At 46.6% G+C, this 25,071-nt stretch overlaps 1 protein-coding gene across 4 annotated transcripts in view; it reads right to left on the bottom strand.

Moving 5' to 3' along the window:
* Positions 1-25,071, bottom strand: part of SIPA1L2 (signal induced proliferation associated 1 like 2) — a 194,053-nt gene that overhangs the window by 20,146 nt on the left and 148,836 nt on the right. For all 4 annotated transcript variants that reach the window (XM_074373151.1, XM_074373155.1, XM_074373152.1 and 1 more), the window contains exons 10-17: positions 17,093-17,350; positions 14,813-14,896; positions 13,265-13,365; positions 12,799-12,902; positions 10,551-10,936; positions 7,633-7,851; positions 4,153-4,309; positions 1,434-1,653 (exon numbers count right to left, since the gene is read on the bottom strand). In XM_074373151.1, coding sequence (XP_074229252.1) covers positions 1,434-1,653; positions 4,153-4,309; positions 7,633-7,851; positions 10,551-10,936; positions 12,799-12,902; positions 13,265-13,365; positions 14,813-14,896; positions 17,093-17,350 — 1,529 coding nt within the window. The remainder of the gene's footprint in view (positions 1-1,433; positions 1,654-4,152; positions 4,310-7,632; positions 7,852-10,550; positions 10,937-12,798; positions 12,903-13,264; positions 13,366-14,812; positions 14,897-17,092; positions 17,351-25,071) is intronic.

The following is a 25,071-nucleotide window of genomic DNA, read 5'->3' as shown; positions in this document are numbered from 1 at the left end:
ACCCTCGAACAACACAGGGGTTAGGGGAACTGACCTCCCCTGCAGGTGAAAAGCTGCATTTAACTTTACAGTTGGCCCCCCTGTATCCAAGGTTCCTCCTATCTGAGGTTCCACACCCCCGATTCAACCAACCGTGGACCATGTAGTACGTATAAGTCGATCCGTGCAGTTCAAACTTGTGTTGTGCAAGGGTCAACTGTCTGTGTTTCACATGGAAGTAAGTCAGTGTAAGAACGTAAGACCTCTACTAATGTATATGCCATGGATTTCACAGTCACATCTCAGCATTTTAAGTGAAAGATGTAACATTGGCAAGAAAATAAAGTTTTACTGGTTCCAGGAAAGCTTTTAAGAGGCCATTAAAGTTACCTATTTACAAAAAAGGAAAACCATTTGGAGAAATATTGGGGTATTAGAATATGCTCGTCTGACCTCTCATACCTTTTTCAAGAGGGAGTATAAAGGTTTCTCCAATTTGGGCAAATGGACTTTTTATAACAGACAGCATATTATGTTACGTAAAGAAAGACATTAAGAATTTTATGAGACTAGGTTCATTTCCAATTATGTTAAACATTAGAAACATTATTAGAACTTTTATTTCATTTAGCCTGGGACTTCTATGTGTATTATGACGTTCAAATTGGTTCTAAAGATAATGCTTTCTAAGATGAAATTAAAAAAAAAAAACCTGACAGTGAACGTATTTCTGATTAAATTCTCATTCTTCCTGTACAATAGAAATTAACTATGAACAAAGGAAATACAGCTAACTAATGTCGGAAAAAAAATCACCCTTCAACACAGACATGATAATAAAGAACTAATACTATGTAAAAATGAAAGATTTTAGGATGTGAAGGAAAATCATCTAGAAATTAACCAGTCAACCCGTGGCTAGGAAATTGGAGAGGACTGGACACAGAGAATCCAAATGACGACCCGAGGACGTGATGCTCCTGCGGGTGACCAGGTGTCCGATACCCACCTGCCACAATCCCCACCACCACGTGTTGAAGGTCGAGAAGAAGCAGACACAGAAGGCTAGAAAACCAGCCTCCCTTCTTGTTTGCGCTGCCCACCGGAAAACCTAACCCCTGCCACCATTTTCTCTTTATAAAATCCAGTTTTAGACACTTTTTTTTCTTTATGGATGTAATAGCTGAGCTATAGTAGAAGGGTCACAATTTCACTGGATAAAACTGTTTAATATGGGTTTTTCAATTTTCTGCAAAATTGCTTGGTAGCACTTAACTTAAAAAAATATCCACTTTGGGGCTTTTACTGCACTTAAGAATTTCTAAAAAAAATGAAAAAAAGAAAAAGAAAGAAAACAGACCGCCAAATGATACATCGTTTAACAAATAAACGCCCCGCTGGGAGACCCTCGGAGGGCCTGCGAGGCAGGCGCTGTGCAGCCCGGGGGTACTTACCCCGCAGGCTCCCCATGCTGGGCGCCGGGTGGGTCCGGGGGGGCAGCGTGCTGTGGTAGGGCGGGGTGGTGCTGAACAGGATGTCGTTGGGCAGGGCCTGGTCCAGGATGGAGCTCCGCGAGCTGCCGAAGGAGGACCCCCTCCGATTGCTGCAGACGCTTTCGTCAGAGAGGGTGCGGTACAGCGAGCGCCGGGGGGACAGGTTCCCATAGAACGAAAACTAGGGGCGTACACGGGGAGCGGGGGAAACAGACGTTAGAAAGCCGAGAGCAGGTGGGTCCCAGGGCAGGCAGGCACCGGCAGCCTGAGCTCGGGAGAGCCAGAGCAGGCGTGCTGCTCACCCAGGCAAACGCACTTCTTGCGCTTCCTGCACTGACTGGACTTGAATGTCTTCCCCTGACACCCCGTGACATATGACCGTGAATTACACATGCACAGCTTTATTAATTCTGAAATGTTAAGTGGAACTCCCGTAACCTTAGAGCAGTGGTGGCTTCTGGAAATATAAAAGGTTGTTCTTTCAGGCAACAGTTATTCAAAACTACACCCAGTGTGGACTTGATTCTCATTTGAAACAACTGCATTTTAATATTAGGTAATTTCTCTACCAATCAACTACATGTAAGGTTTGAGCTAATTGAGGTAACAATTAATAATAATAATAATAATAATAATAATAATAATAATAATAATAATAATAATAATAATAATAATAAATTTTGAGCAATGCAGCTTTCTAGGCAGTATGAGTGGGTTCAAGAGAGACAGGGTCAGTCCAGCCAAATCTTACTGTCTACATACTTTAAAGTATCACTCACAAAAGCCTATCACAGTTGAAAATTGAGTTATAGTAATCTATCTTAACCAGATTTAAAGAAACCATGAAAATTATTGTGTGGTCAATCCCAGACAGGGGAAGGAAAAGCCTCACTGAAGAAGCAAGGGGTCAAAAACTCAAGAAAAATTAAATAAAATCTGAATTTCCAACTCCTTCTTCTAAAAATCCTGAACCGCATTCCTTTCACATAAATAATAGTAAAAGCCAGAATGTTTGCATCAGGCAAATATAGAAATGGCTATTTACTCCTGTTGAATGCAGCCCGAAGGCTAAAAATACGTCTATTGTATGAGTTCCTTCCATTCTGTCATCTGTCCAACTGATGAATGGGGCCCAGGGTGTGTGCAAACTACAAAGTTAAGTTTACACTCTGAAAAGAAGGCGATTTGTCTTAGAAGAAAAAAAAAAAAGTCCAGGAGAAGTTCCTTCCTATTAAAAGAAAAGCTATTTGCACTTTTGGAAAACCGTCTGCACCCAGGCTTATACAGTAACATCTACATGATTTGATACAAGTTTAAAAAAAAAAAAAAGGCCCATTCTGATCGAGTTCTGGGATTCCCTCTTCACACACGACCAGCAGGCTCTCCAGAACAGGATTACAAACCCGTTAGATTAAAGCAGCTTTGAGGTAGCATCTAATCAGAGTGTTATTCTAAGAACACAATTAGGTCCATAGCAGGTCCATTGCTTTGCTACAGGGGAGAGAAGCACAAAGACTTGAGTTTGCTCCTATCACAGTCAGTATGACAATGCCTGACTTTTTTCTTCCCTTTTCGTTTGGACAAGAGGGCGCTGAGTTAGCAGGGAGAACGTCCGCGTTCCACAGCCAACCTGGCCACCAAATATTTACGTGAATGTCGCCTTTCACCATTTGGGGCCTTAGTTACTTGCAAAAAGAGAGACTGGGCTAGCTGACCTGTAAGTCCCTCTTCATACTTTCCATTACATAACAAAGTGGTTTAAGAGACTACAATAAAAATAAAATAGATAAACAATAAGGACCTACTGTATAGTCCAGGGAACTATATGCAGTTTCTTATAATAAGCTATGATGGAAAAAAATCTGAAAATATGTGTGTGTATGTGTGTATATGTATGTGTATGTATAACTGAATCGCTTTGCTGTACACCTGAAACTAACATTGCAAATCAAGTATACATCAATAAAAAATAAAATAAGAGACTGTAATAACAAATAATAACACTAAAACTAGGAAGGACGGTTAAGTAATCGACCAGAAGCAAGGGACGGCGCCGTCATGATGAAGGTGTGGCCCTGACCACGTGAGGTTTGTGCTCCTGGTGTGTGGAACCTCCCCCGTGAGTGAGGACAGATTTACACAGCACCGTGCAAGTTCCATCCTATTTATAACACCCGGCAGGCAGCAGAGGCTCTAAACTCCATCCTGTTTCTGGAACGGGACTACATCTGAGTGGGGTGGCTTGGAGAACACTATCCTTGGGAGAATTCTGGAGCAAGAGTCAGGGGGTGTGAATTTTCACAGCTGCTGTTCCCGATCACCTGTTCAGCCCAGGTACTGTGCGAGGCTGTTTCCTATCTTCGCTAGAACCCTACAGAGTGCACGTCTCACTGCCTCCTTTTTTCAGAGGATGGCATTGGGCCAAGAGGTTAAGTCACGTGCACAAGATCACGCCGTTGACTGAGGCCAGGCCTGCCTGACTCGAGCTCTTGCTGTCCATCTACAAAGCTGTTCTTTCTGACCTCACTTCACTCCCTGGTGAAGTAACAGTGAGAACGGCCAACCAGGCATGGCGCCGTCGGCAGGATCAGGAGAGACACCACAGGTGGGAGAATTCCGGAAGCCCTCTCACCCCTTTAGGCTTTTCCGGCAACTTGCAAACCCCGGCAGAGTGGCTAACCTTTCTTCTCCCCTCCTCCGCTAAGGGGCTGTCAGGGAGCATCAGTTTCAGGAAGTCCTCCTTCGACAGAACGTGCTGGGTTTCCGCGACGGCGTCTCCCACCGCCGCCGCCTGCGGCTGCACTGCCGGGGTCAGGAGCCCCAGCTCCCCGAACAGCCTGTGGAGACAAACCAGACGGGAAATTGGGACGAGTAAGGCGCCTGTAGCCTGAAGAATTAAAATCCAGTAACCGGTTCCAGCGACCACCTAGACAGACACACGGCTCGTTAGCATTTAATGGGGTACTTTTCCTCCACGTGCTCCAGACCCCTGGGCCACTTTACTTTGTGAAACGAGCTCGCCTGCAGAGTTAAAATCAGATCCCGCAAGCTCTGGGTGAGAAAAAAAACAGCCAACTTTAAAAAATAAGGCTGCGTTTCCCCTTTCCTAATCTGTGTCAGAAAACGCAGTTTCAATAATTCATCAGAGAGGATCCTGTGTTCTTTGAAGGAACGCTGTGTGTCTTAGGAACTTAAAAGAGCCTTTCTCTTACGGCTGGACCACCGCGCCCCCCACCATCCACCCCAGCAATATGGAGGGATGGACCCCAGGGAGCCTGACGGTGAAGAGGAATCGATCCGGGGGTGCACCAAGCATTTTTATTATCAGCAATTTTGCAAAGCTGGGAGGGTAAGTAAAGCAGCTGCACCCCTTAATTACCAATAAATAAAAATGTATTTATGGACAACCAGAGACCGTCTGGCTGAATTATTCTTTTCAGCTCTTTTCAGGGGAGAAAACTGGGGAGTCATTTTCAGATGGTTTTGTCTGCATGTGCAATCCGAGGTCTGGAACATTCCTGAAGACACGGTGGGTGGAGAACCAGAGGCCGCACTGTCAGCAGAGGTGGACGGTCTTTGCCACACGAACCAGAAACGTGATGCTGCACGAGTCCCCAGCCCAGGGTGCAGACCAGAGGATGACCTGTGTGTGACTGTCCCGTGTCACCGAGACGGCCCTATGTCAAGTGCAAGGCTATCCTGTCATAGTGAGACGGCCCATGGGGAAATGATTGGGACACGACACTCACACAGACAAGCTCCAGACTGAGAAGGATTTATCTGAAAATCGCTACGGCTCATGCTTTGTTCCTGCCGTAGGTCAGGTCTCCTGCACAGCCCAGCCACGCCAACAACATGGACGCAGCAAATGGGGAGGAAGCTTTGGAAAACGTTTACACGTGACTGAAGATCTGAGTGGCTGGTAGGACGGCAGGACATGCAAATGGGTGCTAAGGAAGAACCCGAGACCTGAAGGGGTTGTGGGGGTTGGGCAAAAGCCAGGTGGGAAAACCAACCATGGAGGTTTTGGGACAAGGAAGGTCAGGAAGGGCCCGCTGTGGGTCCTGAGATCTGGGGTTAGGAGGGCTCAAGGGTTCCAGGCCCTATGTGCTTTGGGAAAGATGTGTGTGGGGGGGAACAAACCAAACCAAACCCAGGTCTCATCAGTAGCTCCTTGGATAAAAAGATAATACCTAGAAATACTAAGACATGTGCTCGTCCAGTTTCCCTATGTGTTTGAATAAAAATTGTCAGCCTTTTCTGCTAACTTAGTGATTTTATTAAAATTGCCAAATGTCAGTAAGGATGCTCTGAGGGTCTACTCTGTGCCAGTCATGAGGGAGTGCAGAGGTGAGCAGGATGTGGTACTCCCGGAGGACCCTGGTCTGGGGCGTGTGTGTGTGCACGCATGTGTACGTGCAAGCATGAACAAGAGAGTGGGCAGTCACTGTGTGCGAAGTGTTGGGACAGAGGTGTAAAGAAGGGCCCAGCTTGGGAGAATGCTGGCCCAGACAGCCGGGAACAGCATTTGGGCAGAGGGAACCACATGAACGCAGGCACAGAGGCCTGAGACAGAACCACCCACTGGGGCAGTAAAAATAAAGTTGGTTGGAAGGAAGTTGAGAGGTCGGGGTGGGTGAGCTAGGGCGTGGAAGCAGGTATGGGACAAATCAGGAAGGATTACTTATGCTGTGCTGAGCAGTTTCCCTGAAAATACTAGAGTTTAACAAGATTATAAATAGAGAAGAAGGGAGGTGGGGAGGGTATAGCTCAGTGGTAGAGCACGTGCTTAGCATGCACGAGGTCCTGGGTTCAATCCCCAGTCCCTCCATTAAAAATAAACAAATAAATAAATAAACCTGATTACCTCCCCCCCTCCCCCAAAAGTCAGTGTCACTACACAGCATTAAAATGCACAGATGCTGGGGGCTCTCTGGTGATAAGTATCCACATGAGCTCCTTCCCCCTTTCCGAGGTCTTCGAGGGAGCCCTGACCCAAAGCACAGCCTTACACTGATGTGCGAAGCACTTGTACAAATAACTCACGGACGTAGGGGCTCGGGGTGGACCTGTAGTGAAGCACTGAGAAGACGCGATCACACAGAAATACTGACATGATCGCGAGAACATGCGCATTTAACGATCAAAAACGTCTAGTGATCTCAATAAAATTCCTCTCGATGATTCGTTTGCAATCATCAGCAAGACGGTTTTATTTATTTTTTAACAGACAGGTTCCATGTTCAATTTCAGCACCAAAATTATTTTTAATTTAGGAGACAGTGTTCTGTCAGACATATTTAAGAAGTGGGGTCATTTTTTTAAGGGAAAAAAGTGATACTAGTTCACGGGCTAAGTTAAAATCTCAAAGAGCTCTCTGAAAGCCCCGGCAGCCCCCGTGTCCCCCGACATCTGACGACGCTATCGACACATGCAGTTGCAGCAAAAAACAGACGACCTCATACTTTAGTGCACGTGAGGGTTTTTTACAGCTGTCCTTCCAGAAAGTAAGCAAACCCTCAGCTGCACAGCCCTGCCCAGCCTTGCTCTGCGTCCCTGAAATGTGATCTCTTTACTTGTCTCTTCAAAGACACGTCCTCAGAGTTTTAACTCACGTTACAGAATGAGTTATCAGTGTTTTTACCCCTTTCTTTTTTCCTCCCCTCTCCCTACCCCTCGCAAAACCTGACCCCTGAAAGGGAAATCAAGTCATGTTAAAATTAGGTAAAACACTTTTTCTTTCATGATGTCACGTACACAGCAACTTTAGGAAACACACACACACACACACACACACACACACACACACACAGACACAGGCTCTGTGGGAATTAAGACTATCCTGGACCTCATTTATTTACAGAATCTACACTCCTGCCATCAATAGCACATTACTGTGACTTTTCCTTTGCACACAGCTTTCCAAATATAAAAACAAGGAGAAACAGAGATGTCTTTCAGTCTTACATGAAAACATCAAGGAAAGAGAAAACGTTTAAAGAGAAAGATACAAGCCAATCTTGAAAGAGTTTTACAAATCTGTTTCTAGAGTATTCTTTTGGAGAACATCGATTTCTGCTTGGGGGAAAAATACATCTGCTAAGCCAACGCCCCGGACGCCCAGGGCTGCCGCGAGGGGAGCCGCCCGCCGCCGCCTTACCCGGGACACTTGGCCACTCCCGGCTCGTCGGGCGGAGGGCTGCCTTCCGACTTCTTCCAGCCGATGACATACTTGTTCAGCGCCCCTTGCCTGTGGTAAGGCTTGGACCCGGGGATCTGCTGACCGCTGCTGTGCGACACGATGTAGACTTTGGAAGTATCCAGAGAGCCGCTGGTTTTAGAACAGTGAGCGGAAGGGCTTCCTGAGTGGTGGGAACCACTGGGGAGAAAGAGAGACAGAAGCTGAAGGCAGGACAATCAGATCCCAGCCGCGCTGGCCGGCGGCCCGACTCAGCTGCGGCACTGGACTCCTGGCCCGCTCCGCGAGCAAAATCGGGCAGAGAGAGGCCGAGAGGCTGTCTTTGTGCTGCGAGCCTTCTTAGAAGGCCCTGCTCCCCATAGGCCGAGGGTGTTCATGTGCAAGTTGTATGCCTGTGGCCAGAAGGATGTTAAAAAACACGGCCAGGGGAGATCTAATAGAAAATTGGGATCCGACTCCAACTGATGCCACAAAAGAAAAGAAACTCAAATGGTGAAGAAACACAAGAGAGGGAACTCAATCTCAGCCGTCACCAGGGAGATGACAGTGCAAACTAGAGCAGAATATCCTGGCATGCTCACCAGACGGGCCAAGATGGGAGCATGTGATGCTGGACGGCCAGCATCTGGGGCGATGGGTCCTCCTCCTGCTGCTGAGGGTGAAAGTGTGCACAGCAGTTTGGAAAACCGTCTGGGCATGACCTGTAAAGGTGTGCGCTCGCCCAGCACAAGACCCAGCAATTCCGCTCCTAAGCATACGCCCCAGATAAACCCCTGCAAGGGGACAGCTGGAAACAGACAGCAACACGGACAGGAGTGCTGATCCTAACAGCTCCCCGCGGCTGGCATCCTGAATCATCAGCAGTGGAATGATGGCCAATTAACAAAAGCGGTAAAATAATAATTAAAAAGGAAACTCCAGGAACGAATGAGCTGAGGCCACAGACAACTGGGGTGAATTTTACAAACCTCATGTGGACAAAGTCACACAGGATGCGTCAGGCGTGACTGCGTTTTCTAAGAGTTCATAAACAGGTGAAAACGAATAGTATAAATGTATGTTTGGGAATGTATAAATCAGCATGGAAGCTGTAGAGAAAAGGGAGAGGACGGTTATCACGAACGCCAACGGTTATCAGTGGCCACCTGGAGGGGGAAGAGAAGGCTGGTGATTGGACAGGACACAGGGGGCCTCTGCCAGCACAGTGCTTCATCCAGTACAGTCATACGGCTGCTCGTTGTATTATCATGTGACACAAAATAACATTTAAAAGACAGAATCCCTAAAAACAGCAAAAAATCTTAAAAGTTAGTGGTTCGGCTAAGACCAGAAGGACTTACAGCCCCACCTGTGTAGGGGTTTACTGGGGTGTACGCTTAGGAGCGTAATTGCTGTATGACCATCCCCAGAAATACAAAAACCTAAAGATCTTTTTTTTTTAATTCAGGAAAACCAACAATATAATGTTTCATGAAAAATGAGTCAAAATAGAGACCAGGAACTACTTTACAAGTATTTAAAGTTTTAAATGCTTCGATGACACGTCTAATGTCAGAGTTTCGGAAGGCAGGTAAGCGGCACTGTCAGCCAGCCTGACGCACAGGTGTGGCCCGGGGCCCTGCAGCCAGGCTGCCTGGGGCCCGATGCCAGCTCCGCCCTTGGCACTGGGAGGCCCCGGGCAAGTTCACTAATCTCAGTTTTCTCACCTGTAGTGTGGATGTAACACTCTCCACCTCTGGAGGGTTGCTCTGAAGGTTATCTGAGTTACTACCCGTGAAGCAGTAAGAACAGGGCCTGATACGAGTTAAGCATTATTCACATGTAGTTAATGTTTTTTTAAGTGATGTATGAAAGAGTTAGTCACAAGTTGTTGCTACTGCAAGAGTTTACCACAGGGTTGCTTGGGCAATAAGCTCCTTGGAATATAATCTTGTTCTGAAATCTCTGATTAGCACGTACCCTGGCTGAAAACCTTATGTATAAAGGAAGTAATTCAGTGGAGGAAGTAAATAAAAAAAGCCTAAAATTACGAATGATATTAAAAATGGACTTTTTATAGATTTCAGAGGAAAAGAGGAAACACAGTAAACTAACTCATCTCTGCGTCTTTGCATGTTGCAGACACTGTATTTGCAAAATTAAACAACAAAATAAAACAAATAAAACACCTTATCTGTCTACCTCCCCTGAACCACGTGGTTGCTGGCGGTGGGTCTGGTGTCCCTGAGTGTGACTGAGGTTGCCCCCACTTTGGGGTTGAGGACTGGGCCCGGGGGAAGGTGTTTTAATGCCACATGTTAAACATCTACAATTAGAACAAAATTCCTTTCAAATTAGCTAGACTTTATTTTTTTTAAAAAACGGAGTGTCAGTCTGAACATATCTGCCTTGTCAGACATAGTCCTCGAAGGGGGCCCGTGGAACAGGGGAGGACCGGGCTCGGGCCTGTGCCTTTATCACTGGGCGTCACACAGACGACACAGCGGCCACCCCGCGTTACCATTCACTGTCACCTGAGCACCGTCTAGGTTGCCACCGCCTCTCCTAAAAACTTCGAGACTTTGAGACGACAGATTGGACTGGGAGAGAGATGAGAGGCCTGACGGGAGCAATTAGCATCTCTGTTGAGTGTTCTCTCAGATTTAAAGAGAAAGGAAGTGACTGTCACCGACAAGGGACTTCTTACTGTGCAAATTTCAGAATAGACTTTGGAAACAGGCATCTCCTCTGAAGTCAGATGGCCTGGCAACTGGTGACAGTGATCTCAGGGGCATTCGTTCCCACTTCAGGCCCCTGCCCCCACCACCCCAGCAGGGGTGGCGCCCAGGTGCCCGGGTACCCCACGCGGGTGCTGGCCAGTGGTGCAGGGAGGCCCTTACCTGGAATGGGAGGAGATCTCGCTGAGGTCCCCCATGCTGCCGTCGGCAGCACCGCCGGCAGAGACAGGCGCGTAGCCGTGGACCGCATACATCTTGGCCTGCTCGTCATCGGGCCCCGGGATGCCGGCGGCGTCAGCCCACTGCTCTGCCCGGCCGTGGACCAGGGCCCTGCCGCCCGCCAGGTGCAGGGGGCCGAGGACGGCAGCGGGCACGCATGGGGCTGTGTCAATGCCGCTGTCCGTGGAGGCCCCCTTGATGTAGGTCAGCCCCAGCAACTCGGGGTCCATCAGGTCCCCAGACCCAAAGTGCTTGTCATCGCTGTTGCTGGAGGTGTTACTGGAGAGTGTGTTGCTGCTGGAGTGGCTGGAGCAGCTCTTATCTCCAATCTGGAGAGGAAGGAGAAGTGGGAAGGCTTCAAACAGACCCCATACTTTGCTGATTATCACCCAGACTCACAAAGTTATATACCAGAGGATTTCACCCAAACCCTTCCTACTCACTCCTCCATGTAAGGCAATGCAAGCATTTACTTTAAAAGAAATCCTGGTTTTAGGGGGAGGGTATAGCTCAAGTGGTAGAGCACATGCTTGGCGTGTCTGAGGTCCTGGGTTCAATCCCCAGTCCCTCCTCCAAGAATAAATAAATTAACCTAAATACCTCCTCCACCAAAAAAAAAAAAAAAAAAAAGTAAATAAAACAAAAAACTTGGAACACGTTTAAAAAAAAATCTTGGTTTTATGTAAAAGTCCCTGAGTCATGATTCATCCCACAATTCCAGTTAAAGGGGTATCTTTTTAAGTCTTTGCTCAACTCTCTGTACGTGACGCACAAAACTCCTGCCACGGTGTCACCAACAAGGAGACAATCAATGGAGGTTACAGAAGCTGGGAAAGCACGTGGGAAATTAACAGAAAAGGGAGGGCAGCCTTTTGTCCAGAAAATGCTCCTATGACGAATGACAGTGTCAGCCCTGGGTTTGGGGCAGAGATGCGGGTTGGGATCACAGTGGTGGGACTTCGGCCAGTCACCCAGCCCCGCTCTGTGCTTATGACTTGGAGCCCAGTGACTAGCATGTGGACCCAACAAGCTACTACGTACAGAAGGCCACTGCAGCCACAAAGCACAGCGTGTGCACGAGCTGTCTCTCCGAGAGCCCAAGTCAGCGCAGCCCCGGGGCTGATGAGAGGGGGCGCTCTTGAGAGTAAACGGGAAGGCTCTGAGGTCCCTGGGAGACAGAGCCGAGAGAACGGGGCAAAAGTCCGTGTCTGATATGCCTGCATAGACACGGCCCCTCTGCTCAGCCCGGGGAGACTAACAAGACCGGAAACATCGGTAAGGGGCTGTGACGTCGTGAGAGCTGGTCCAGCCCTGATCTGTTTTCCAGTGGTTTGGCCTTTCCTTCCTTCCTTCCATCTTACTGGATCCCTAAGCAAGCCCCCCTGCCCTTTGGATCACACATCCGTCTTCTCAAGTTCACTCCCACCCCCAGCCTCCCTGTGCAAGTGGAATCAATTAGTGAGGTGAGGCCGGCGGGGTCGGCACACGGTGAAGAGAGGGACGCCACACGTGTTAGCCTGGAACGCTCAGCTGTAAAGCTCGCCAACCACATGTGGAGGAGGAGAGGAACAACTCGGGTCAGGAGCTTATAAAATGCCTGCAAATTCTGAAAAACAAGCTACTTTATAATGTTGGCTTTACTGGCCAACAACCGCAATCCCTGTTTTCACCTTTAACCAGAAAGTAAGTTTCACTGAGCTACCATCACCCACACGGCTGGCTCACCCTGTAGGGTTTTCGCAAAATGTGAATCAAACCACTTGGGTGTCGTGTGGATCCTGCTGTGTGTTAGTATCAGCTGTGGCTGTTACTAACCAGGCATCGCCTGCAGCTGCATATGGAGTGGCCAGTTCCAGGCGGGGCATCTCTGACCACACACCCCACTTCTCAGTTTCCGCTGCTGTGTTATGTCCACAGGTGGATAATAGTTAACAGATTAAAAACATCAAGGATCGAAGGCCGAGGCTACAATCTTGGCTATGCCAAGTAATCTACTGTAGGACCTTTCTTCGAGGTTCTTTACAAATCAAGGAGAAAAAAAATACTTAAACTTTTTGTTTAGTTATTTTTTTCTTACTTCACCCAAGAGCCTTGTGCTTTAAATGACACGCCCCTGAGAATCCCTGGCAACAGTGCTAATAAACCGGTCAGAACGGCTGAATGAGCGTTTGTTTTTGATGAAAGGACTTACATGAGAAAGCTTATTGGGGGAGTCTTTGCAGCCTCCGTCTTTCTGCAGGGCTCTTTCTTTATAGGAACTCAGGACTTTGGAGGATGGGCCATGCCACTTGGTTTCTGTCACACAAAGAGAGGAGACTTGGGCATCTCGCTTTGAGTGTTAACAAAAGAGCAAAGAAATGCAGGAAACCAAAGGAAGGTTAGGTGAAAGCGAACAGGACTGTGGTTCCAGAACCTTTTGGTCTTAATAACAGATATGTCCCAAGAGCAGGCAGAACCACCACCACCATGAAGTTAATGCTCCAATTCCCAGGCACTGAAACCACAGCCAGCGTGACCACGTCCCCAGTGATGCTGGGAGGTCCAGGGCCCACCCAGGTGGGTGGCTTGAAGGCGCTCGGCAGATACGCGCCGAGTGAGTGGAGGAGTAAATGAGCGATGGGCGGTGGGGCAGGAGGGAGGGGCGAGGTCCTTCTTACCCAGGTGTCTGCTTCCTTCCAGGGCGTCTTCCCGCTCCCTGGCCCCTTCACATTCCAGAGGCCCGGAGCCCTGGTGCTCGAGCAGCAGGGGAGACTGGCACCTGGAAAGGAAACAGAGCTGAGCCCTGCCTTGCCCGCCCTGCTAGTTTCCCCCGTGTGCGCCGGTCCCCAGAGGGGCAGGCCCAGGACCCGTGATCAGAGGCTGTGTCCTGGCAGATGGAGGTGGGTCTGTCGGCCCAGCCCTGCCGGAGAGGCTTAGAGCATCTGGAACTGGGGGCTCTCATCTCACCCCTGGGTCAATAGAGGCACTGGGCTGGCACCATTTACAGATAAAGAAGGCGGCTGCCAGGAGGTGGAAGGGCTGTCCGGGGTCAGACGGCTCGTCCCTGACAGGCTGAGGGCGGGCTCCCTGCTTGTGCTGTTGCTGGTTTTCTTCTGCTGAGAACACGTGCACCGATAAATACGTCTTTGTATCAAAGTTTTTAAGGGAAGAAAATCAGATTGATCAGCTCTAGACTACACCCAAGTGGACTTGGTTTTATGAGAACTCCAACTATGACAATATACTCCTCCCTGAGAAACTGCAGAAGATTTATTCGCATCACCAAGAGGTCCTTACTCACAGAATCCCAGTTCCAGATCCTGGTTGGCAGAAAAAGCCAGAAATGGTTTTCCCATGGATATGAAAAAAGCTCCCCTCTACTTTGAAAATGCAATGAAATTGAGAAAAACGTCTTTATGTACAACTTTTAAGAACCCCATGTCTGGAGGGGGAGGGTATTTCTCAGCCTAAACCAGAGGGAAGGAGAGTCCCAGGCAAAGTCCTCCTCGGCTGACCTGGCCCTTCCCTCGTCTAAATCAGGGCACTCAGCTCCTTTGAGGGGCAGACGTGAGACTCAGTTGCAACGACGCACCAACACTGCTGCCAGGAGAGAGCAGGACTCCACTGCCAGAGCCCTCTCCTCCCCGGAGCGCAGGTGCGTTTCCCCTGAGCTACTGTATCCATCAATTCTGCGACCCCGTTCGCAGGCATCCTCAGGCGCAGCCTGAGGCACCAGCTCCTGGACACACACGGACTGGCCCACCCAGTGTTGGGGGCAAGCGTCCACTCTTCTCTAACAAGAGGCCGAGAAAACGTGTCGATGCTAAACCCGCCTTCTCCGATTCTGAGCTGGGTTTCGGAGAAAAAGCGCTTTCAAGGGAGGCTGTGAATTTATTCTTTGTCAGCAGTTTAAACAAAAGGGAACCTCTAAAGGGCCACCACCCACAGATCCCCAGATCCTTAATTTTCACATATTCAGAAAGACTCTCCTTTATTAAAAAGAGAGAAAGAAAACAGACAAGCTCAGAATATAGACAAATGAGGGCTAGCTCACTAGAAATGATGAGCTGCCCACCCTGGACAAGCAGTTTATCAAAGACCTGTCTGCAAGTTTCTGTCCCCGCCATGGCTTTGTGTTCAGCAGGTGCACAGTAAGTGCTTCTGAATGAGCCCCAGAGATAAGCCCCCCTGCCCAGGGGCCCCAGACGGGTAAAATTGAGCCGTACCCGTCATAGCCAACTTGCGGTCTCCAGGGTCCGCTCCCGCCGGGTCCCGGGTCGCTGGAGGAGGACTGGTTGCTGGGCGAACTTCTGAAATGTTGACCAGAATCATTAACAGGGCACTGAGGGATCTGGGGGGTGTCAGCATCTCGGCCTGGCTTGTTTTATAAATATATTCATTTTCACAATGACAAAGGAAAGGGAGAAACACACACTGCAATGTGAAATGGAATAAATCCTGGACAAATAAACGAAGGATGGGCGAGGCCGTGAGATTTCAGGTGGTTTATGGTTGGTGATTTATTGCACGAAAGAGACGTGGCAGGAGCAAGGCCACGCTGTCTAAAGATTTAAAGCGCAGATGCTGAATCGAGTGAAACAGGAGGAACAGCAGTAGAACCCTCCCAAAATACAGAATTATGGAAACATCGCTACTACGTGTTCTGTGAAACTGAATGCAAGGCACGTTTTGGTTCTATATTTAAAACGGATGCAGAGAGAAAACTCTAAATTTGGCAAAGCATTTATTTTCACACATCTATGGAATGCAAGCTGACTTATTTCAGACGCACAGACACAAGGAACACTCGTGAGAACTCGCTTGATGAAGACGTGCTTGCCAAGTTTCCCTTCTGCTATCAGAACCCGTTGCTACAATTTGCTAAATTCTCCATTACTAAGGGAGGTTCTGAGGACCCCTTTCCTTCCCATGCCACTCCTATCACCTGGGCTACCGACTATAGGCATTTCTCTGAATATGGGAAGCTGATAAACTCAGCAGACCTTTGATAAAGGAGATGCAGAGTCAAGATGCTTTAATGTCAATTTAGGGGGAGGGTGTAGCTCAAATGGTAGAGTGCGTGCTTAGCATGCACGAGCTCCTAGGGCCAATCCTCAGTACCTCCATTAAATAAATGAATGGATGAATGAATGAATGAATGAAAGAATAAACCTAATTACCCCACCAAAATAAAAAAGCTAAATTAAAATAAAGATGATTTAATGCCAAATTGATGTAACACCACTCCTGTGCTCATTTTAAGAATAAACTGGAGCAGAGGAAAAGACCGTATATTTTAATCTTATTAACTATTTATTAACACCTATATAGGCTTCCTCTCATGCCAGGCACAGTTCTAAGCAGTTGACACCTGTTGATTGACTCAGGCTTCAAAATGCCCTGTGGAGGTCTCTTTTATTGCCAGGTTTATTTTTCAGATGAGAACACTGGAAGCCAGGGAGTTTCAGATTAGCCGACACAAACTACTATATATAAAAGAGATAAACAACAAGGTCCTGCTAGGAACCTATAATGAAAAAGAATCTGAAAACCAATACATGTATGTACACGTATGACTGAAACATGATGCCGTACACCAGACGTTGACGCTACATTGTAAACTGACTCTGCTTCAATAAAAATTAAAAAAAAAAAAAAAAGAAAAGAAAATTGGAGGCTGAGAGAGGCCCAGTAACAGGACAAGGTGACGATACTAGAAACACCTGCTGACAATCAACATATGACCTCCTAGACCAGAGCCTGACCAGACACTCTGAGGAAACGCACGGTGTCTGTATGGCCTGTAAGTTACGTGGAAGCTAACACAGCAGGAGTGTAAGTCAACAACAACAATGCGACAAATTTACTATTTTGTTCACTTAAAACTACCTGTGCCAATTACTCAGCCCCCAAATTCCCACCACTTCTCACACTAGTGGACTTAGGTTTTATTTTTATTATATTTTTTGGGGATTGAGCTTTGAGTGCATTCTCTCAGGGGGAAAATGTTTAATTTTAAAGGCAACTGACTTTGCTTAAAATCAGAGAGAAAAGCAAAGAAATGCTAATGATCTTGGGACCTCTTACTACCGAGAGGAGCATGTGAGGAGCTAATCACGGATTTTGCAATTTTGTTTGATTTATCCTCAGAAGTATTTACATTTGTCTAGAGACGCCTGCAGGATGGTTTGTGGGGTCTCTTTCCCAAGATGGTTTGGAGAGCGAGTTGGCAGGAGGGTGGCGGTGGAGAGCGACAGCCACGGCCCTGGGGGGCGGAGTCCGTGGGGAGGACCTGCCATCAGCCATCAGCACCCTCGCTGGGCCAGGAGAGGGGCAGACCCCAGGCACCACAGCATCGGGGGTCTCTGTCCAGACGCCCTGCCTGCCAGGTTGGTCAGAACAAGCTAACTAAGAAATGACGAGGGCCATCGAAGTGCCCCCAACGATCTGAAGTTCTCACTGCAGTTTCCCCAGGGCAGTCCTTGAGGAACCGGCACCAGCGTTACCTCGTGCCGTCGGGCAGCTTCCGGTCGAAGGAGGTGCTGCGGGGGATGGCGGCCTGGTTCTGCGGGAGCAGCGGCTGGCACTGCAGCCGGTCGGGCGTGCCGGGGACCGGGGAGGCCCTGGGCAGCGGCTGCAGGGCGGGCGTGGGCACCCGGTGCCACGTGGTGTTCCTCCGGAAGGGGGTCTTGTACTCGCAGGGAGTGCCCTCGCTGTCGAGTTTGTACTCCACCATGGGGATCCGGCAGAGCTCCGAACACCCTCTGTTGGGCCGAGAGGAGATGGTGAGAAGGGATGCTCAGCGCTGAGGCAGCATCACGGCCCACAGACCCCGATGCAGAGCTGTCTACCCTGAGGCACATCCCTGGTGACCCTGTCTATTTAGCACCCAGCCTGGGTCAGAAGGGTCCAGTCTCAAGCATGTGGCTTCTGGTTAACCAACACATACCATACGGTATCACACCCATACGCTCTGTCTCTGTATGTAGCTTGCCAGCTTCTTGGACAGACCCAGATACGTCGCTAACCAGTTTGCATACATGGAATCACTTGCACGATGCATGGGCAACAAATGAATTTTAATAGATTAAAAATGCCTCATATATAATCTGAACAGGCATTTGAAAAGATGATTACATAATCAAGAATCATGGTCACGTATTACTTTTTTATGAGTCTGAGAAAAGCAAAAAGCGAACTAAGGAAAAGTCACAGTCAAGGGAAGACCTGAGGGTCCACCCTGTACAAGTCACGTGTGGTCTCAGTTACCACGGTCCCTCCTTTAAACCAGCATCATGGCTCCCCGCAAGGTCATCTCCTGAGTGCTCTCCCGTGGGCTCCAGTGATCAGTCAGGGACGTAAGACCCTTTATCCTGAAAAATGTCATTTGAGTCAAGACATCTGTCAAGTTTCCCGCTAATTAAGAGTGCATATAGTACTACTGACTTGAGCAAGGTCAACCTGTGAAGCCAACTGGTGGGAGTCTGGCAAGAACACAGGAAGACGGTGAGTTCCACTTTTGAGTGTTGGGGTAAGTCACCCCAATCCACCACGCTGACGAAGACAGTGCCTCTCCCTAGACATTCCAGAGTCCACAGAAAAACTCTAGCAGTCGCCCTCTGCAAAATCTACATGGGCAAGGTGCCGCGCTGCCATTCTCAAGGTGGTGAAGTAAGAGGTTACACCTCTTTCCAACCTGCTTAGAAATCATAAAGGTGGGATATTACCGTCTACAGCAAAACATCATGAACACCTGCTCTTGTCTTCCATCCCAACCGCTGTTCCCTGCAAGTCACTGGAGGTTCACCTGAACCTCGGGCTTTGGTGTCTCAAAGGCTGCAGTTGCCTGAACAGTACAAGCCAAGTAATCTTGAATGGAGACTCATGGAAGTTAAAGGTCCTGAAGTTACGTTTTGAATGAAAGGAACGTGAGCCTTGAGTCCTAGGGACCAAAGGGCAACTTGCGTTTCCAGTGCTTGCTTGGGTTTCAAGTTTATTGAATTTGTTTTAAAAGGAAGGAGAAAAAGGAAGGCGGATGACTGAGCAGTGTGCTGTCTTTAATTCATGCTCATAGATTGCAGTCCTCAGTAAGATGCTGCAATTTAGCTTCAATCTTGGAAGAAAGCTGTTATATAAATGCATAATCATGACTAATATCTGAGAGATGGCTGACAAAAATGTGTGCAATACATGAAGTCGAGGAATCAGGGTCAAATTATTTCATTTCCAGTCTCTTGCACAAGGTCATATGTGAGTGATCTTTTAATACTAAACATGGCTATTCTTTTGCCCTCATAAAAATCAACTTAAAGAACGGCTTTGTTTTACAATCAAAATGAATTCTGTTATTAAATGACATTTTTATAGCAACTACTCTTACAAACTAGATTTTTGCTTTACTTCTATGACCAAGACATCAGCTGCTATTTGTAATAAAGCTAATTGTAACATATCATCAAACCTAGTGAAACTCAGTTCTGCTCCATATGTATGAGGAAGTCCTTGAAGGATACATATGGAAATTCAACCAATTTTTAGGGAAATGGGAAGAGGAATAAAATAAGAATTAAAAATGAGCCTGCAGAAGCCCTCACATTGCAGCATCTATGGTAAACGGAGCTACACCAGCCCCTGCACACACTCCTCTCTCCCCCTGGGATGGCCCCAGCTCATCTGAGCATCCAACCTGGCGCTGCTGTGAAGGGCACACCTCACACATCTCTGGCTGGCAAGTAAAAGCCAATCAAACCCAAACTGAATGCGAAAAAGACCTAGCACACGAAGACATGCCACAAAAAGTGAGCTGCTCGTCTTGTGTGTAACTGCAACATTTTTGAAGACTTCCGTCTTTTGCTTTCCTGCCTTAGTGCAGAAATTCAGACCTCACTGACACATGTGCTTGGTCTCCATTAAACAGACCAAACTGAGCCAGTGGATATGACCTGCATTTCTAGCTTCTGGGATTGTTTTCACGATGTAGTTGCCAAAAGGAGGCACTCAAGACACTGGATGAGGTGGTGGGGGGAGGTACAGCTCAGTGGTAGAGCACATGCTTAGCATGCTGAGGTCCTGGGTTCAATCCCTAGTCCCTCCTCTAAAATAAATAAATAAATAAATAAATAAATAAATAAATAAATAAATAAATAAATAAATAAATAAAATTACCTCCTCCCCCCAAAAAACAAAAAATAAATAAAACCAAATATATATATAAAGACATTAGATGGAGGATCCCTTACAGGTGGGCATACTGACTCCCTCTTCGCTCAGTGACAAATGAACATGTCATCTGATGCTTCTAATGGACACTCCAGGTAGAGAGCAATACACATCCAGCTTCAGGGTTCAAAATAAATACAATTTTCACCACTGCCTGTCTAGCCAGTAACTTTGCCATGTCTGATCTTTCTCATTTGTATATCCTGGAAGGCAAAACATTCTGTAGACCAAGAAGGGTTAAAAATGCGCTAGGTGGAAACATGACACTACGAGGAGGGGTGGTGCATAGCTCAGGGGTAGAGGGCATGTCTATTGTGCACCAGGTCCTGGGTTCAATTCCCAGCACCTCCATTAAAAATAAATCATGAGAGGGAGGGTATAGTTCAAGTGGTAGAGCGCATGCTTAGCATACACAGGGTCCTGGATTCAGTCTCCAGTACCTCCTCTAAAAATAAAATAAGTAAAATCTAATTACCACCCCCAAAATAAAAGAATATATTAAAAAATAATGAATACCTAATTACCTCCCCAAAATTTAAAAAAAAAACCTTTTTTTAAAATTTAAAAAAAAGAAAAAAAGTGACACCACAATATGGTCACAATCACAAGGCATTCCATTAATTGGAGTCCTCAGAGGATCTTGTGTTTTACTGCTTTATTCTGACAAATAATACAAACCCACCCGGCACGGCGGACTCCCTGGGGTGGCTTATTTCTGCACAAGGGACACTCATTAACTTACATCCACACTCATCAGCATTCTTCCCTGCTGCCTAAAGCAGGGTCTCCCACCAGTAGATGTCTAGTCTCCAACTGCTGCCCCTTCCCGGCTTCTGGGCGAGCTCTGCATCTGTGGGCCCATGACTTCAGGGACACCCAGCAAGGTCGCCGAGATGGCATCCACACACGGCCCCATGCCTTTCAAGTGATGCCTCCAGCTTCCTGGAAAGACCCTCCACTCACCATCAATAAACGGGCACTTGAAAGTAGAATTCGCTGCTGGCTGGGCTGTGGACTCAGTTCTAAAGAAGCACTTTAACCTCAGCTGCCTGACCATCAGGACCAAGGCTGTTTGAACCCAGCCAAGTGGCAGAGTTTCCTCTACTCACTCCCAGCACGACTCCTCTATGGCAATCACACTGCTCTCCACTGAAGGGAGAAGCGCTGACTCTGGGGTCTAGACCCAGACCTGCCGATGGGTAGTTCAGAAATGGGATCATCTCTTTGGACCCAAGTATCTCCTCCTGCAAGTGGAAGAGTAACAGCGTAGCCTGTGTCGGATTAAATTCTACAAAGTATATAAGCTTCCCGAAGTGACAGCTTCAAAGAAACTAGTTACAAACTGATAACATTACTTAAATAAATCTTTTCGCTTCTATAAAAGAGAGGAAACCAAAATAAAACAGCAAAAGACCTATGTATTTTCATGAAAGCTCTTTCTAGATAATACATATTTATAGAACTCTGGAACTGTAAGGTTTAACAGTAACAATCATAACTGCAGACAATCAGAGCTGTGAAATTTCCTGTGTCCATTTACCTATAAACAATATGCCATTATCTTCTTATTTTATTCTTTCATCTTATATCAAAGTGGGACCCACGACTTTGTGCTACTTTAAAGGGGGAAAAGCCCTAGGGATAATGAATAGGGACAAAGACTGTTGAAGAGTAGTCAAAACAAATCAAAAACAAAAACTAAACCAAAACAAACAGACAAACAAAAAAACCCCAGAAAACCTAAAACTGAGAAAGTTTAAAGGAATGAGATGTATTCTTACCAAAAAAAAAAAAAAAAAAAAAAAAAGGAACAAATTAGCAGGACCTTCAGCCACTGCTTAATCATGTAATTATAACTCGTATTTGCTCTCAAATTGCCTATTGGTTTTACTTGGCTTGGCTGCATCACAGCGAAACTTTAACTGAACCCACTAATCTAATGAAAAGCCTTCTGATGTACTGCAATGCTATCCTTTACTTCTAATTCACACTTACCTGGTACAGCACTTGACAGGTTTCAACAGATAGGACATCATTTCAATTTCACAAAAATGTTGGAGGCAATACAAAGGAAACCTCCAACGATTTTCAGAAGAAGACTCAGAGAAGTTGGAAAGGTGAGGCTGCTTATCGGGGACAGGTTCACCCTGACCATCAGGACCAAGTCTGCTTGAGCCCAGCCAAGCGGCAGTTTTCTGAATCCTAGCTCTGTATTCTTTCCAAAACCCTTGGCCGGGACCTTAGAAAAGTACCAAAGAACAGCTGATGTGGCCCAATCATGTCACAGTTTCCAACAGGAGCTAAAAGAATCTTTGGAAGCATAGGCAGATAGATTCCCCTCAAATGAACGAACTACCTGCTTCTTTCATATTATGCACTTTGTAAAAGAGCCGTTTTACAGCCCTAGGGATTGAAGTAATCACCGATATTTTAATCGTTTTAACGTCTGTTATGCTAATAGACTGCTAATGGCTAAAAGACTCTTTCCAAATTATCCAACAAGGTGACAGGGGTAATTGATGCTCATTCACTTGAATCACCAACTCTTTCTTTCTGTTGTAGAAAAAATCAAAAGCTCCCAACAGGGAGATAACCACTGAGGATAACTTCCTGTGAAGGTTAGGGCAGCCTCATACATGAAATAGGCATGAAATGAAATAGTAATTAACTTTTCTACCGATTTCCTTAATTTACAGACAGAAGAGGAGAGACATCTCGACTGCAGATAGCAAGACACACCCAGACCATAAACTCACTTGAGCAAGCCCTTTGAATAAAGGTCCTGGATCGAAAAGGTTGAAAGGCGTCATATGACACAGGAGGTGAGGCTGTCTGGTGCTGAATAATTCATCAGCTTCCCTGCTCTCCTTCTGACCAGATGCAGGGACCACTAAACTAACAGAGCATGAGACCTCAAACAGGGCAGGGAAAGTTCTTCATGCAGCCAACCACTTCGTTTTCTTTCTTTTCCCTTAGGAAGCTTGCTGAGGAATAACATTCTATTGTGTTATGTACATCACAGTTGAACAGAAGATTCTCAAGAGCTAACTTGATGCCTGATTTTTTCTGTTGCTGTTGCTTTTTTTGGTGGGGGGAGGTAATTAGGTTTATTTATTTATTTAGTAATGTTAATGGAGGTACTGGGGATTGAACCCAGGGCCCTGTGCATGTTAAGCATGCGCTCTACCCCTGAGCTATTTCTCATCCGCCTCATGTCTGATCTTTGATGAACATGTTTCCGTGAAACAGAGTACCCACTGGTTGGCTATCATCACAGCCCGGTGTAACCTGTCCATCATGAGACAGCTATCTGCCTAACTAACAGAGAACTCTGGCTTCACCATTCCCTTTCGTATTTCAGTCACTGTGTCAATGTATCACATTTCAAGTGGCCAAAAAAAAGGGTCGTAGGCACTAAGGTGCAGATTATTCACTGGAGTGGGTGAGAGTGTTTTTAGCGACGGGATGCTTATTTTTAAGTAATAAGCTGTAGGTCTAGTTTGAGAAACCCATTTTTAAATAGCAAAAATGGGGGGAAGGGTAGAGCTCAGTGGTAGAGTGCACGCTTAGCGTGCACAAGGTCCTGAGTTCAATCTCCAACACCTCCATTAAATAAAAATAAAAATAAAAATTACTTTCCCCACCAAAAAAAAAGCAAAAAATATAATAAAATTTAAAATAGCAAAAATACAACTGCGAAGGACTGCATTCAGAATGCCACACAGACAAAAAGGAGTCAGGTTACTCTGAGAACCCTGACTTTTGTATTTTCTTCACAGTTCACATAAAAATTCATTACCGGAGGTCCCATGAGACAATACCAAATATAACTAATTTTCCTTTCCATACAAATAAATTGGAATCCTAATCTAAAGCCTCACTTTAAACCCAGATTTCAACTCACTATTCATCTATCTGTCGATCCATCCATTCATCCATCCATCCACCAACTGCTAATCTGACAAAACTGAGTTTTCCTTCCTGTTTCTATTCCCATGTCCCCCTCTGCATACTTCAGGGACGGTCAGGCAACAGGCAGCAAGACAGAAGGCAAGAATGTATCGCTTCCATTTTACAGGATGGTCAGAGAACAACAATTTAGATTCATGACGACATGAGATCGTTTCCACTGTTTTGCATTACATAGAACAGTATGTCTAGGAGAGTGTGTCAACAAAGTATGAGAAATCACACAAGACAGATGCACCACAGTAAGGAATTTCATTTCCATTTTTATTGGACGCATTTCCGAAATCACTCACACTGTACAACAACTCGTGCATAATTCTGATGAGCTGTTATTTCCTTTATATTAGCCTTGTAAGTTGATGTGCTTTAAAAATGACATTGATAGGATGTCAGTGACCTTTGAAGGCTAGGGACTGAGGCCACACCACGCCTTGCACGAAACCAAGGAATGCTTAATGAAGCCTCCTCTAAACGCTTCTCCATCTTTGCCGCAGAGACCATCTGGCTTGGGAAATAGCCTCGCTCCCTTTCAAACCTCATTTCCATCTGAAGAGTGCTATTCCCTCACTGCTTCTTGCTACTCATCCCCAGTCTACAGAAATCCATTCCTGGACCCAATCCCAGCACGTGATCACTTAATAAGCATTCCCAAAGGGAACCTCCCTGGTGTGACGTTCTCTGGAACTCCACGAGGAAAATAAAAAATGGCCCTGCCTTCCTTTCAAGCTGTGGGATGGCTGAATTATCACCACCCCGAGGCCAGAGAATGGGACTTCAAAACGCGGGGTGCCTTTTGATTCGACATAAATACTCTCTCAGCGAAAGACTGCGTTTACTCCAGCAGCTTCTGAGTCATAAGCCAACACCCCCCGACCTGTGGACAACCAGGAGTGAGTCTGTTCTCACTACAGGCCTCCCCCATTGCGGACAGGTGCAGACGGGCTCCGACGACAATGCTTTCTCCTTGATCTCCTGCAGGACAAAACTCGAAACTGATGAATGGCAAAAAAGATCCATGCATTCTTTGCTCTATTCTTCACCATGTCATGAAGACTGAGAATACCTGGCAATTCATTCACTGGCCATTCTTTATGACTCTTACATTAAAGACAACTTTGAAGAAAAAAATTACACACACACGTCCATTTAAATCAATGGATTCTTTTGGCCCCCTCCATGACAGGCAGTTAAGAGCCAGTTTGTGAATGATGGGGTAATTTCCCAGGGCACAAATCAAACCTGCAGTTTTACCTTGAGAGTCGCCTTTGTATATTTTGCTGTCGGAGTCGTGGTACTT

This window comes from Camelus bactrianus, chromosome 11 (assembly GCF_048773025.1).
Source record: "Camelus bactrianus isolate YW-2024 breed Bactrian camel chromosome 11, ASM4877302v1, whole genome shotgun sequence".
NCBI lineage: Eukaryota > Metazoa > Chordata > Mammalia > Artiodactyla > Camelidae > Camelus > Camelus bactrianus.
Note: the sequence above shows the minus strand (reverse complement) of the source record. Positions and strands in the feature narration are given on the sequence as shown.